The following is an 11,370-nucleotide window of genomic DNA, read 5'->3' as shown; positions in this document are numbered from 1 at the left end:
AATTTGTAACATGCGATTTAAATTAATCAAGCTTTAATACAGACATCGAATATGAAAGGAAAATAAAAATAAAATAAAAGAGTTACATGTTGTCCATTATATTAGTGTAAAGACCATTTTTATGATTAGAGTCAAAGCAATAAGCCAACTAAAGATATTCTCTCTAGCTCATATTCCTAAATAAAACATTCTTCTCTCTCCACTAAAGTCTTCATCTCCCATTAATCCACAACATTAATCAGATCAATAATTTTTTTTATCTTCCAATGTATGCACTTAATATATTTCTGCTGATTTAATCCATATATTTTTTATTTTATTTTCTTGCATCAGATCAAGAACTAACTAATTTTTATTTTTTTCTGTAGATCTAGAATTTCTTTTTTGTTGTTGTTGGTGTTGGAAGTGATGTCTTTTACAGGGACACAACAGAAATGCAAGGCATGTGAAAAGACAGTTTACCCAGTTGAACTTTTGTCAGCTGATGGGATTAGTTATCACAAATCTTGTTTCAAATGTACCCATTGTAAAGGGACTCTTAAGGTATATTTACTACTTAAAAGTTTCGTACATTATTGTAATTTTGTTGATATAGTTGAACTCTAACTTGTTTGGGACTGAGCCGTAGTTGATTGATGTGATTGATGTTGTCTATGTAATTGATTTATGTGTTATGGTTCGGATTTTGAGAGTCAAACTTACTAATTTTGACTGAGAGAGTACTTGATTTTATGTATCATAATTTGGATTTTGAGAGTCAAATTTCCTAGCAATTTTGACTGTGAATTTGGATATAGGGAGTACTTGATTTTATGTATCATAATTTGGATTTTGAGAGTTAAATTACCTAATTTTGACTGTGGATTTGGATGTAGGGAGTACTTGATTTTATGTGTCATAATTTGGATTTCGAGAGTCAAATTTCCTAATTTTGATCGTGAATTCAGACATAGGAGTTCTTGATTTTATGTGCTGTAGTTTTGGATTTTGAGAGTTAAATTTCCTAATTTTGACTATGAATTTGGATATAGGGAGTACTTGATTTATGTGTCATAGTTCAGATCAAGAGGCAAATTTCCTAATTTTGATTGTGAATTTAGGCACGGGGAGTACATGATTTATGAATCCCAATTTATATATGTCATAGTACGGATTTTGAAAGGTGGAGTACTTGATTTGTGCTGAGATCAGCGGAGATTTCCGGGATTTTTAAAGAATCTATCGAGGCAGAAGCAGAATCGAAAATCTTGACTTTTAATGTGAACCAAACCCCTAACTGATAGATTACAATTTTTCATCCTAATATTTTTGTGATTTGAGTTGGAAATTGATAAAAGGGTAATCTTCCATTATTTATGATGTTGGAGCATTATGGAATACGTGTTGTAGTTTGAGTCACTATTGGCTCAATAATTTAGAATAATTGTCTTAGTGTATGTTGTTCTTGAGCCGAGGGTCTATCAAAAGTAGCCTCTCCAACTCCCAAGGTGTAGGGGTAAGGTGTGCGTACACACTGCCCTCCCCAAACCCCACTTGTGGGTTACAGTGGGTTTGTTGTTGTTGTTGTCGTCTTAGTGTATGTAGTATGTGTATAGTTCAAATGCGGAAAGATTATGGTGTTTTGATGCATACTAACTGATGTTAATGTATTTGTGATCTTTACTTAGCTGAGCAATTACTCGTCAATGGAAGGTGTTCTGTATTGCAAGCCTCATTTTGAGCAGCTCTACAAGGAGTCTGGCAACTTCAACAAGAACTTTCAATCCCGTGAGTGTTATTTTCTTGCTTAATTCTTTATTCAAGATTAAAGTCCATGTAGTTTATCTAATACGAAAATGCATTTTACTCGTGATAGCTGTGAAGTCAGCTGAGAAGTTAACTCCGGAGCTGGTAACTTTCTTTGCAACTTTTTCTTCCTAAGTTTAACAACATACTGAAAGAGAAGAATAGTGTATTTCTTTTAGATCTGACGTAATGTTGTGCCTCTTCTTCTCTCTTCTGTTGCTTTCGCCACACAGACAAGATCTCCTAGCAAGGCTGCCGGCATGTTTTCTGGGACGCAGGAAAAATGTGCAACCTGTGGTAAAACAGCTTATCCACTTGAGAAGGTACAAATATCAAAATTTCACCCTATGACGATGTCTTTGTTGGGAAGTGCTGATTTCCTTAATAATGTTTTCGTTTCTGGAGTTTGAGTCTTGTGTGTCAACTAATTTTGTCTCTGTCCTCTATAGTAGGTCTTGTGTTTCAACTAATTTTTCTGCGGTGATATTGTGCACCGTGGAATACTCTTGTAACTCCGTTCATTTTTTAGTGGTCCTTGAAAGCAGGTTAGTTTTTAAGTGGCTTCACAGTATAAATATACAAACCAGGATTCTATTTTGGACTATCTCTCTTTCAAATGAAAAAAGGGTCTGTTGCTGCAGGAGGATGAATAACAATATAGTAAGCCGGAGTGGATGATAAGCTAGATATTTGCAATGGTTGAAGTTTGCATGGTTGAAATTGTTGTAATGTGTCTGAATGCTTTCTTTAAATTAAATACTTAATAAAGAACGTAAGAAATTCCAGTATCATCAGTTTGTGGTTGTGTGTATCGTCTATCTTATTTAGGCTCACAGAAAGTTAACTCAAGCATAGATGACCCGAATTCCTTAAAATTCAAGCATATTTACTCGCAGAATGATCATTAGTATTTCTTTTGTGTGTGCTACCCCATCTTCCTCATTAGACATCCGACTGAATAATAACTCGGAAATTACTAGGTAAGTTGTGTCTACTATTCCGTCTTCACAGCGATCTCACACCAGCGAATTCCACTTTTTAGTTATAAGGTGGTGAAGAACTTGAACTTTATTAGGTAAAATCCGCGATTTGCTAGGTAATGAATCCAAAAAGAAAAAGTCATTTGAACCTTCTATATGCTTATTTTATCCAGCAGCAGGAAGCTAGTTGATCTGATTATTGTTAACCTATGTGCTTGTCTTGGTATCTATATGTGTAGCCATCTCTGAACCTGGAAATTTTCAAATTGAACTACATACACGTCAACTTGTTTATATCCCCGAGTGTTTGAGCTTTGGCTTCCTTTCATCATTTTAACTTTGATAACGATTGTCCCTTCATCTTCTTGAGAGTTTAAATCTGAACTTAGAAGGGTACCTTCTGGACTTTTCAGAACTCCGAAATGGACTAGTTTTCATTTTTCAACCATAGGCCTTGTGCTACACTTATTTCTGGACATATATCTAAGTTGATTGCGTACTTTTTTCAGGTAACAGTGGAGAACCAAAGTTACCACAAGTCGTGCTTCAAGTGTTCTCATGGTGGATGCTCGTTAAATCCATCAAATTATGCTGCCCTCGATGGGATTTTATACTGCAAACCTCATTTTTCACAGCTTTTCAAGGAGAAAGGCAGCTACAATCATTTAATCAAGTCTGCTTCAATGAAGCGTCCAGCAGCAACAGTTCCAGATTCTTAAACTATTATCTCTGGCAGCTATTTTATCCCGAGGGCTTGGTCTTTTTATATTTGTTTGTCTTCTTTTTGTTGTATCTCCAGTTGGTGTGCCATTTTGGTTTACTGTGTGATCTGAGTTCCACAATTGTGAAAACTTATCCTGTCGCTGTTTAACTTTTGGATGTTAAATGTTCCTGCTGTTTTCTCATGACCTTTGGCACGAAAGCTGCGTAGTTCATACAAGTGTTGTTATATGATAATCCTTTCATGCTGTTCTTGATCTTTGTTTTGGCTGAGTTGTTGATATCACTTTTCAGTTATTGAAAATATGCAAGGGAGTCTTGAAGTAACTGGTAAAGTTGTTGTCATGTGACTAGTAGGTCATAATTTTAAGTGGTGGAAATAGCTCTGCAGAAATGTAGGTTGAGGCTGCGTATAATAGACCCTTGTGGTCCAGCCTTTTGTCGAACCCCACATGTAGCGGGAGCTTTAGTGCACTGGACTGCCCTTGTTTTAGATATTGACAAAATCTTTTAAATGGTAACCTATGTAACTGAAATGTCAAGAGAAAATCAATGATATGTTGAACTTAGAGTGAATTTTATTAGTCAATCATTTTACTAAAAATGCTCATCTTTGTGTAGGTTTTCTGCTTGTATATATCTGGCTATGATGTAGCACTAATAGGCTGAGTAGTAATAAATTGTGTTTAACATTACTATTAGATTATTTTTGTAAATGCTTTTGGTATCCTCTATCTTGAAACCAAAACCAACTGGCTCAACTAATCCGGATTTATACCGGGTAGGCAGTGCTGTCTACCAAGAGGTTCTGTATTTGAGGCTTGAATCAAAGCCTAAAGGTAGAAGGATAACAACTATTCTACCACATACTTAGTGATACTATTAGAGTTCAACTGTGGTATTTTCAACTCAAAGGGGTCATATTTACACGTCTTCCAAATGGTGCAAAAAGAAAAGGGTGTCGCGACCAATCCAAAGCTCCTCTCCTCTCTGACATTTATCGATATTCAACAAGTTCAAGGAAACAAAACGCAGGAGAAAAGGAGCAAGATGACACTAGTTAAATCTTAGTGGCCATCACTTGGATGGTGCACATTATTTGGAGTCCAAATGCACCTGCCATTAGTTGGAAGGAAAGTTTTAACATTTGAGTTATACTTCAACAACAACATAATACCCGGTGTATTCCCACATAGTAGGGTCTGGGGACGGTAAAATGTACGCAGTCCATGTCACTACCTCCGACGAACTAGAGAGGCGGTTTCCGATAGACCCCCGACTCAGGACAAAAACAACAGTAAACAAAGGTTTGAGTCAGACTTGCAATGCAAAATGGAATATGTAGACACACACTTATTTTGTCTGCGACAATATTACCTTTTTAGTTCGTTTGTGTGAAAAATAATGATAATTTTCTAAATTTGAAAATAATTTACTCTCCATTTTGGTAAGGCACTAAAGGAGCAACCTAAAGACCCAGCTCATTTCTGGTCTATATAATGTACTTTCAGAGCTGTGTAGAGGGATATTGAATGGGGTTTCTGGAAATTCAATAACTCTTGCACGAATCCTATATTTGTATCAAAAAATCTAGTGATTATATAACAAATACGACTTGAGAATCCACTATATAGCAACTTAGTAAACTAAACTAATACTATGCACAGGGTCTGGAGAAGGGTGGTTCCTGCTACGCACGAGATTTGAGACAGACCACAAGGATCTATTGTATACAGCCTTACCCAACAGTTCCACGAGAGGCTGCTTCCACAACTATAACCAATGCAAAAACCTTTCATGTATTTCCTCACACACAAGAAGCCATGTATAAATTTCTAAACTTGAGATCCTTTTCATTAATGAATCAATTTGACAACTATAGTAACATACTGTGTAGTCCCAATTTTACATTCTTTCTGAAAGAATAAAGACAAAAGATATCAATACTATCCAAGCCAGGGAAGAATGGATAGACAAATCAAGTCACTTCTTCTTAAGACTTGCTATTCAGCCTATTACTGTCTCTTGGCTGTTACAGATGGGAAGCCTGTTTCACAGGTTTCTGGGCAAAAGATATAAATTCGAGGAGAAAACTCGTGACACCAAATGGCAAGAGCATGATCCGACTTGCCTCGTGAAAGTTGAACCATTTCTTGAACAAACAAATAAATTTCAGAAGCCGCAAGTGAAAATTCTCGATGCTCATTCATTTAGTACGTTTCTTTGCTTCACTGTAGAGTATGACTCCAAAAACTGTAAGTGCGTAGCCAAGCATCCCTGTAACTGACACCGGGTTTCTAAATATTAAGATTGATATGACAACAGCTACAGCTCCTTTCGCGTTTCCCAGGACCTGTAAAGCAAACAATTTTTAATCGCAAGGACAAAAAATCTATAGAAGAGATCAAAAAAGGCTCATACCTCTTTAACCAAAAAGAAAAAGGCAAATGCAGCGAATCACGGTACATAAAACTATAAACCATTCAAATATTTACCCTCTCTATCCCAATTTTAATGTAGACAGTATCCTAACAAGTCCATCGAAATACTATTCGAATGGAAAAAACCTTCATTTCCAAATGTAGATGAATTTGCTTCAAATTAGATTCCACTTTCCTTGAACAAAAAGTTCTAGCACCTTTTGTATAACATCCCAAAAGTTACATGGTTCAACTTCTCCTGGCCCATTATGTCCTACTTCATCAAATAATATAATTTTGCATTCCGCAAAACCATGAAACAGCAACATTTTCAACTCTTTCCTTTGCATAAAGCTAGTCGGGACGAATCATGAAAAATTCTACTATATTCTACCAAATGGCAAGATATAAATGATCCAACAATCCAATTGTTTATGTACAAGATATTCCCAAGCTCTACGAATACGTACCATTTCACTTCTTTGCTTAATCTATGTGCAAAATTACAGGGTACCCTCTTCTTAGTTATGGAGGTCGAAACCTACATATAACTATCCTTCATGGTTCATTACATGAAAATCCTCACCGAACTCTTAAGAGGATGAGTCTTTTATCTCCAGTTACGGGGTTGTCACGGAAAGAGAAAATTCCCTACAACGGGCTAAGCCTGAGTACTCCTAATCCTCTCCAACTTCAAGAGGGTGTCAAGAGGGTGCCCAGCACCAACCCCATAATCTATATCCTTTACTTGTGATTTTGTATAATTTTTCCAAGTTTGATTCACGTGCCTGATACACCTCACTTCATTGTTTCTACTAAGAATAAGCGGAGAAATGCAAAGCGCATTCATTTGCAAAAAAAATTCCTAGACTGTAAATCTGGAACAATCAATTAAAAAACAGCATAGAAATGGAGTCCAAAATGTTTCAAATAACAAATTGATGACAAACTAAACATCAGATAGAAAAAGTAAACAGCAGAAAGAAGTCATAGATGAAAAAATCAAACCTCCATGCAGACTGCTTACTAGGGATGCAGAATCTATCCAAGATAGCGGAATTTAAAATCTTAACATTTATCAGAAGTTAGAATCTAAAGGGAAGACAATGAAAGTGCCTCCTAGAAAATAAAATGATCAAACTAAGACGAGCTATATTTGATGAAGCAAAGAAAAAGACAAGTTTTTGAATAAGTAGGTCCACATAATTTGTGGAGTTATCATGAAATTCATAGAGAAAAGACTCTTAACGACAAATTCATTTGAAAAGAAATCTGACTAGTAAATGAGGAAGAATACCTGAAGTGTCAGGGCACTGGTGTGTTTTGTCACCAGAAAGTTGGTCAGATTTACAAAATATGCCAGAGCAGAATTGAATAGCAAAAGCCAGATGATTCTACTATCATCTCTTGCAAGTGCCAATGTAATGCCAACTACATTTTCTTCCATCATAAGCGTTGCCGGTAGCAGAAATACAACTGCTATAGGAGCCATATAGAGTAGAAGATTCATGGAGTTCAGCTTCTCCCTTGAGATTCAAAAAAGAAACATTTTAGCATTCGTATCCTACGCCTGATACGTTCACATCAAAAGGCACAAAATTTGGCTACAGATTCACTAGTATACACAAATATATGGAGTACATACCCTTCAGAAGAGAGCAAAATCCCCTGAAGCACTGACTTGAGTGCTCTTGCAGCTGTTGCACCAACGCAAATTATGAATCCAAATAGATGAAAACTCGGTTCACCCTGAGAAGATAAATTGAAATGAATCAGAAAAAAAAAAAAAAAAAATTCTCCAACAGCATTACACAAATAACATGAATCTGCTAATACAATTTTTGATGAAGGAAAATGCTATAATTTAGTCATAAAGAATATCGATGCAATCCTTTTCACAAGCCTAGCTCGGGAAGATACTTTTATCACAAACTAAACATTGATCTTTTTTTAATATCCAGTAAACAGCATAATTTCATAAATCCAAGGCTAAAAAATGGCTGAATACCCCTAAACATTGTGCTACTATTAAAAATATAATTGAAGAAAGAACTTGCTCTAAATCATAGGTTGACCAGAACCATCCCATAACAAGGAAATAAATATTACAACACCTCTCTTTTAGCAAATTCATTCATCATAACACAATTTATCTGACCATATTATGTTCACAATATATAGAAGAGGACAAGTTCTACAAACAGTATTACGCCCTTGATCATAAAACATCAAGGAGTGAGTATTCATGGTACTTCTTCACAGCTAACACAAAGATTCCCCACTTAAATATTCCACCAATCCCACCCCTCCACTCCCTAAAAGAAAGAAGGAAAAACAAACAATGAAAAGGAAAACAAATTGCAATAGAAACTATGTTACTTTCTAAAGTAGGCACGATAGATTTTCTTCCAAAGTATTAGACTGTTAAAACAAAAATGCTAGTATTAAAACTTGGCCATGTAGCAAATTAATGCAGTCCTTATTATAAGCCTAGCTCAAAGATATTCCTTTTGACACATTCTAAATATACTGCACCATCTGAATAAATAAGCTGACTTTATTAAGCTAAGAAGCTGGTGGTATGCAGCCGAATCACCACTATGATTCCCAAAGTTTCAGATTGTATCAAAAGAGCACGAATTTAAAGTCCAGTTGATTAAACTAACCAAAAACAGACCAAGACTATTAGATCCCCAAAGAATATGGATGCAAATCAGTTAGTATTTGACAAAGAACCTAGCGTAATTTAACAAGCAGTAACTGGAATCAATGTTCTCCAAAATGGTGTCAGCATAATATAATGTCGCTACATATGCTAAAGCATTCAATATATGTGGTGTGGAGTTCATGGTACACTAACTTAACCTTCAAGGTCGGATAGTGCAACAATGAACATCAATAATCCAACTCAAAATTAGCCTCACGGACTACTAATACTCTTATTTGCAGCCTATTTTTGTCATGTGCTATTTCATCATAGGTTGTCGGAACTTGCTTCTTAGCGCTAAATGTAACACTAGACATAGTACCACAATTCAACTACAATTTTGATAAAATACCATTTGACATAGTACCACAATTCAACTACAAATTTGATCAAAATATAATAAGGGCATACCCCGCTAGCGATGATAACTCCGGTAACAACAGGAATTAGAGTGACATAAGTCAACCAAGCCTCCCTCTTCAATGTCATCAGGTAAGCAAATACAGCAGTAAAGAAAGGTGTAGTAGCACCAATAGCCTGATTGAACGATACCGGCAAGTACCTAAGGGAGATATTTCCACTAACAACAGAAGTGCAAAACACAAGACTCAAAGCAGAGATCTTCATAAACTGAACCCTAGATCTTATAGTCTGCATTGGTACTATTTTCATCCAAGCAATAGCTATATAGCTCAATAAAGAACAAGCAGTCATATGACACATAGTAAGAAAAATTGGATATTTAAACCCATAATTGCTTAACAAATACTTGTTCAGTAACAAAACCCCAATGTTTGATGAATACCAAGCTGTTACTAAACCAATTGTAAACAATTGACCTGAACTCTTTCCTCCAGACATTATACACACTGATCCAACCAACACCCAAAACCTCAAATCTCACAATGATCAAAACCCACAAAGGATTTTCCCTATAGAACCAAATACACTGATCTAATCAACACCCAAAACCCAAAATCTCACAAAGAACAAAACCCACAAGCCAAATTTCACAAAGAACAAAACCCGCAAAGGAAAAACTCTATAGACTCAAAATACCCCAAAAAAAGAAAAATCAAGAATTTAGAGAAATAAAGTAAAAAAAAAAAAAAATCAAAATGTCAAAAATAAACTGATCTAACCAACACCCACAACCTAAAATCTCACAAAGAACAAAACCCACAAAGGAAAAACTCTACAGAATCAAAATACCCCCCCAAAAAAATCCAGAATTTAGAGAAATAAAGTGAAAAAAAAAAAATGGAAACCAAAAAAAAAAAGTGGAGATATTATGGAGAAATGAAAATGGATCTATCAAGAAGTGATATTGAGGACATTTTTAGCATTAAATTGGATCTGATTTTCAGTTTCTTCAGCAACAATTAATTCAATTTAAAGACAAAAAAAATGTGAAAAAAAGAACCAAAATAGAAATAAAGCTAAAAAATGGGAAAAGGTAGGAGTAAATATAGAAAGATCAAAAGGAGAGGTTTATGAGAATTGAGAAATGGAGATTGAGAAAGATGACCGACGAATTTGCAGGGTGGGTGGGGTAGGGGTGGTTGGGGTCGAGGGGTGGGGGGTAAAACGCGTTGGAAAAACGAAGTGTTTGAGTAGTGCTAATAGTGTAAAAGACGAGTTTTTCTAATACTAGTCTTTTCGATTACTAGCATGTTAGTTGTTCATTTTATTAAATTAAAAAAATATTAATTAATTTTTTATATATTTTTATAGTTAATTTTTTAAAAAAATATTTATATTTATTTGTAAAATAAATTAAAAATAATTTAAAAGGTGAATTAATAAATTTAATATTATATTTATATTTTTTAATATATATATAAAAATAACCAACTAAAATGAAATGGAATCATGATAAGGTATACATGTTGTGTTAAGGAAGTGGTAATTAATAATTGTTATTATTTTTGAAAATAAAAAAAAGAAGAAGAAGAAAGAAATGAAGGAGTCAATTACTTCTTCTTTGAATTTTTCTTTGATTGGAGTCTATTAAAACTAATTTTGTCTTAGTGGTTCTACATCGCCTTCGAAGTAATACAAAAAGCGTATATTTTGTTTCATCCCAATCCAACTATATAAAACATACTAAATATTTTAATTGTTGTTGTGGATAGCAAAAAAAAGAAAAATTGAAAGAAAGGATGAATTTTGGTAAAATTAGAATTTTGACTTAATTGTGATGGCGAATTTAAGATTTATTAAAGTTTATGAGATTTTGTAAATATATATTGATATAATATATTATATATTAGATTTATAATTAAATATTTAATAAATTTCTTAATATATACACATGATTTGAACATAAACTTTTGAATCTTTACCAATTTGTAGATAATTTGATAAGTTTTTTTTCGCTTTTCTCACAAAATTAACCTAAATAAGAAATAGTTGGTTAAATGAAATGCATTGATAAAAGGTTAATAAATTTAAATTTTTTAAATATATATATATATAAACTTTCTCCATTTCAAAATAGTTAGTCCTCTTACTAAAATTATTTATTTCAATTTAATTGTTCTATTTATGACATTAAAAGAATATTATAATATTCTTTCAATACTACTTATCATTAAATAACTACACAAAATATACATGATCAAAATTCTATTTTCAAAAGCATAATTAATAAAATAATATTTTCTTAATCAAAATTTTGAAATTAGTAAAAATTTTAACTTGATCACTCATAATATCTTGGTCATTGAGGTGAGAAGCTTTGTTGGACTTACATAGT

At 33.9% G+C, this 11,370-nt stretch overlaps 2 protein-coding genes across 2 annotated transcripts; one reads left to right on the top strand and one right to left on the bottom strand.

Moving 5' to 3' along the window:
- On the top strand, positions 1-3,742 carry LOC107871088 (LIM domain-containing protein WLIM2b). Its single transcript, XM_016717884.2, has 6 exons — positions 1-268; positions 369-543; positions 1,668-1,767; positions 1,856-1,890; positions 2,019-2,108; positions 3,275-3,742. The coding sequence occupies exons 2-6, from the start codon at positions 409-411 to the stop codon at positions 3,482-3,484; spliced, it is 570 nt and encodes a 189-aa protein (XP_016573370.1). The 5' UTR covers positions 1-268; positions 369-408; the 3' UTR covers positions 3,485-3,742.
- A 1,571-nt stretch (positions 3,743-5,313) lies between these two features.
- LOC107871089 (probable sugar phosphate/phosphate translocator At3g11320) lies at positions 5,314-10,473 on the bottom strand. Its single transcript, XM_016717885.2, has 4 exons — positions 9,024-10,473; positions 7,551-7,654; positions 7,203-7,431; positions 5,314-5,838 (listed from the first exon to the last, which is right to left on the bottom strand). The coding sequence occupies exons 1-4, from the start codon at positions 9,471-9,473 to the stop codon at positions 5,692-5,694; spliced, it is 930 nt and encodes a 309-aa protein (XP_016573371.1). The 5' UTR covers positions 9,474-10,473; the 3' UTR covers positions 5,314-5,691.
- Positions 10,474-11,370: the final 897 nt, after the last annotated feature.

The sequence above is a fragment of the Capsicum annuum genome, chromosome 5 (genome assembly GCF_002878395.1).
Source record: "Capsicum annuum cultivar UCD-10X-F1 chromosome 5, UCD10Xv1.1, whole genome shotgun sequence".
Lineage (NCBI taxonomy): Eukaryota > Viridiplantae > Streptophyta > Magnoliopsida > Solanales > Solanaceae > Capsicum > Capsicum annuum.
This window is presented reverse-complemented; position numbering and strand designations above follow the sequence as displayed.

Coding starts and splice junctions, on each gene's coding strand:
- LOC107871088 (XM_016717884.2), top strand. CDS start 409: ATGTCTTTTACAGGGACACAACAGAAATGCAAGGCATGTGAAAAGACA. Junction 544..1,667: donor ATTGTAAAGGGACTCTTAAG/GTATATTTACTA, acceptor ATCTTTACTTAG/CTGAGCAATTACTCGTCAAT. Junction 2,109..3,274: donor CAGCTTATCCACTTGAGAAG/GTACAAATATCA, acceptor TACTTTTTTCAG/GTAACAGTGGAGAACCAAAG.
- LOC107871089 (XM_016717885.2), bottom strand. CDS start 9,473: ATGTCTGGAGGAAAGAGTTCAGGTCAATTGTTTACAATTGGTTTAGTA. Junction 7,655..9,023: donor GAGTTATCATCGCTAGCGGG/GTATGCCCTTAT, acceptor TTATCTTCTCAG/GGTGAACCGAGTTTTCATCT. Junction 7,432..7,550: donor ATTTTGCTCTCTTCTGAAGG/GTATGTACTCCA, acceptor TTGAATCTCAAG/GGAGAAGCTGAACTCCATGA.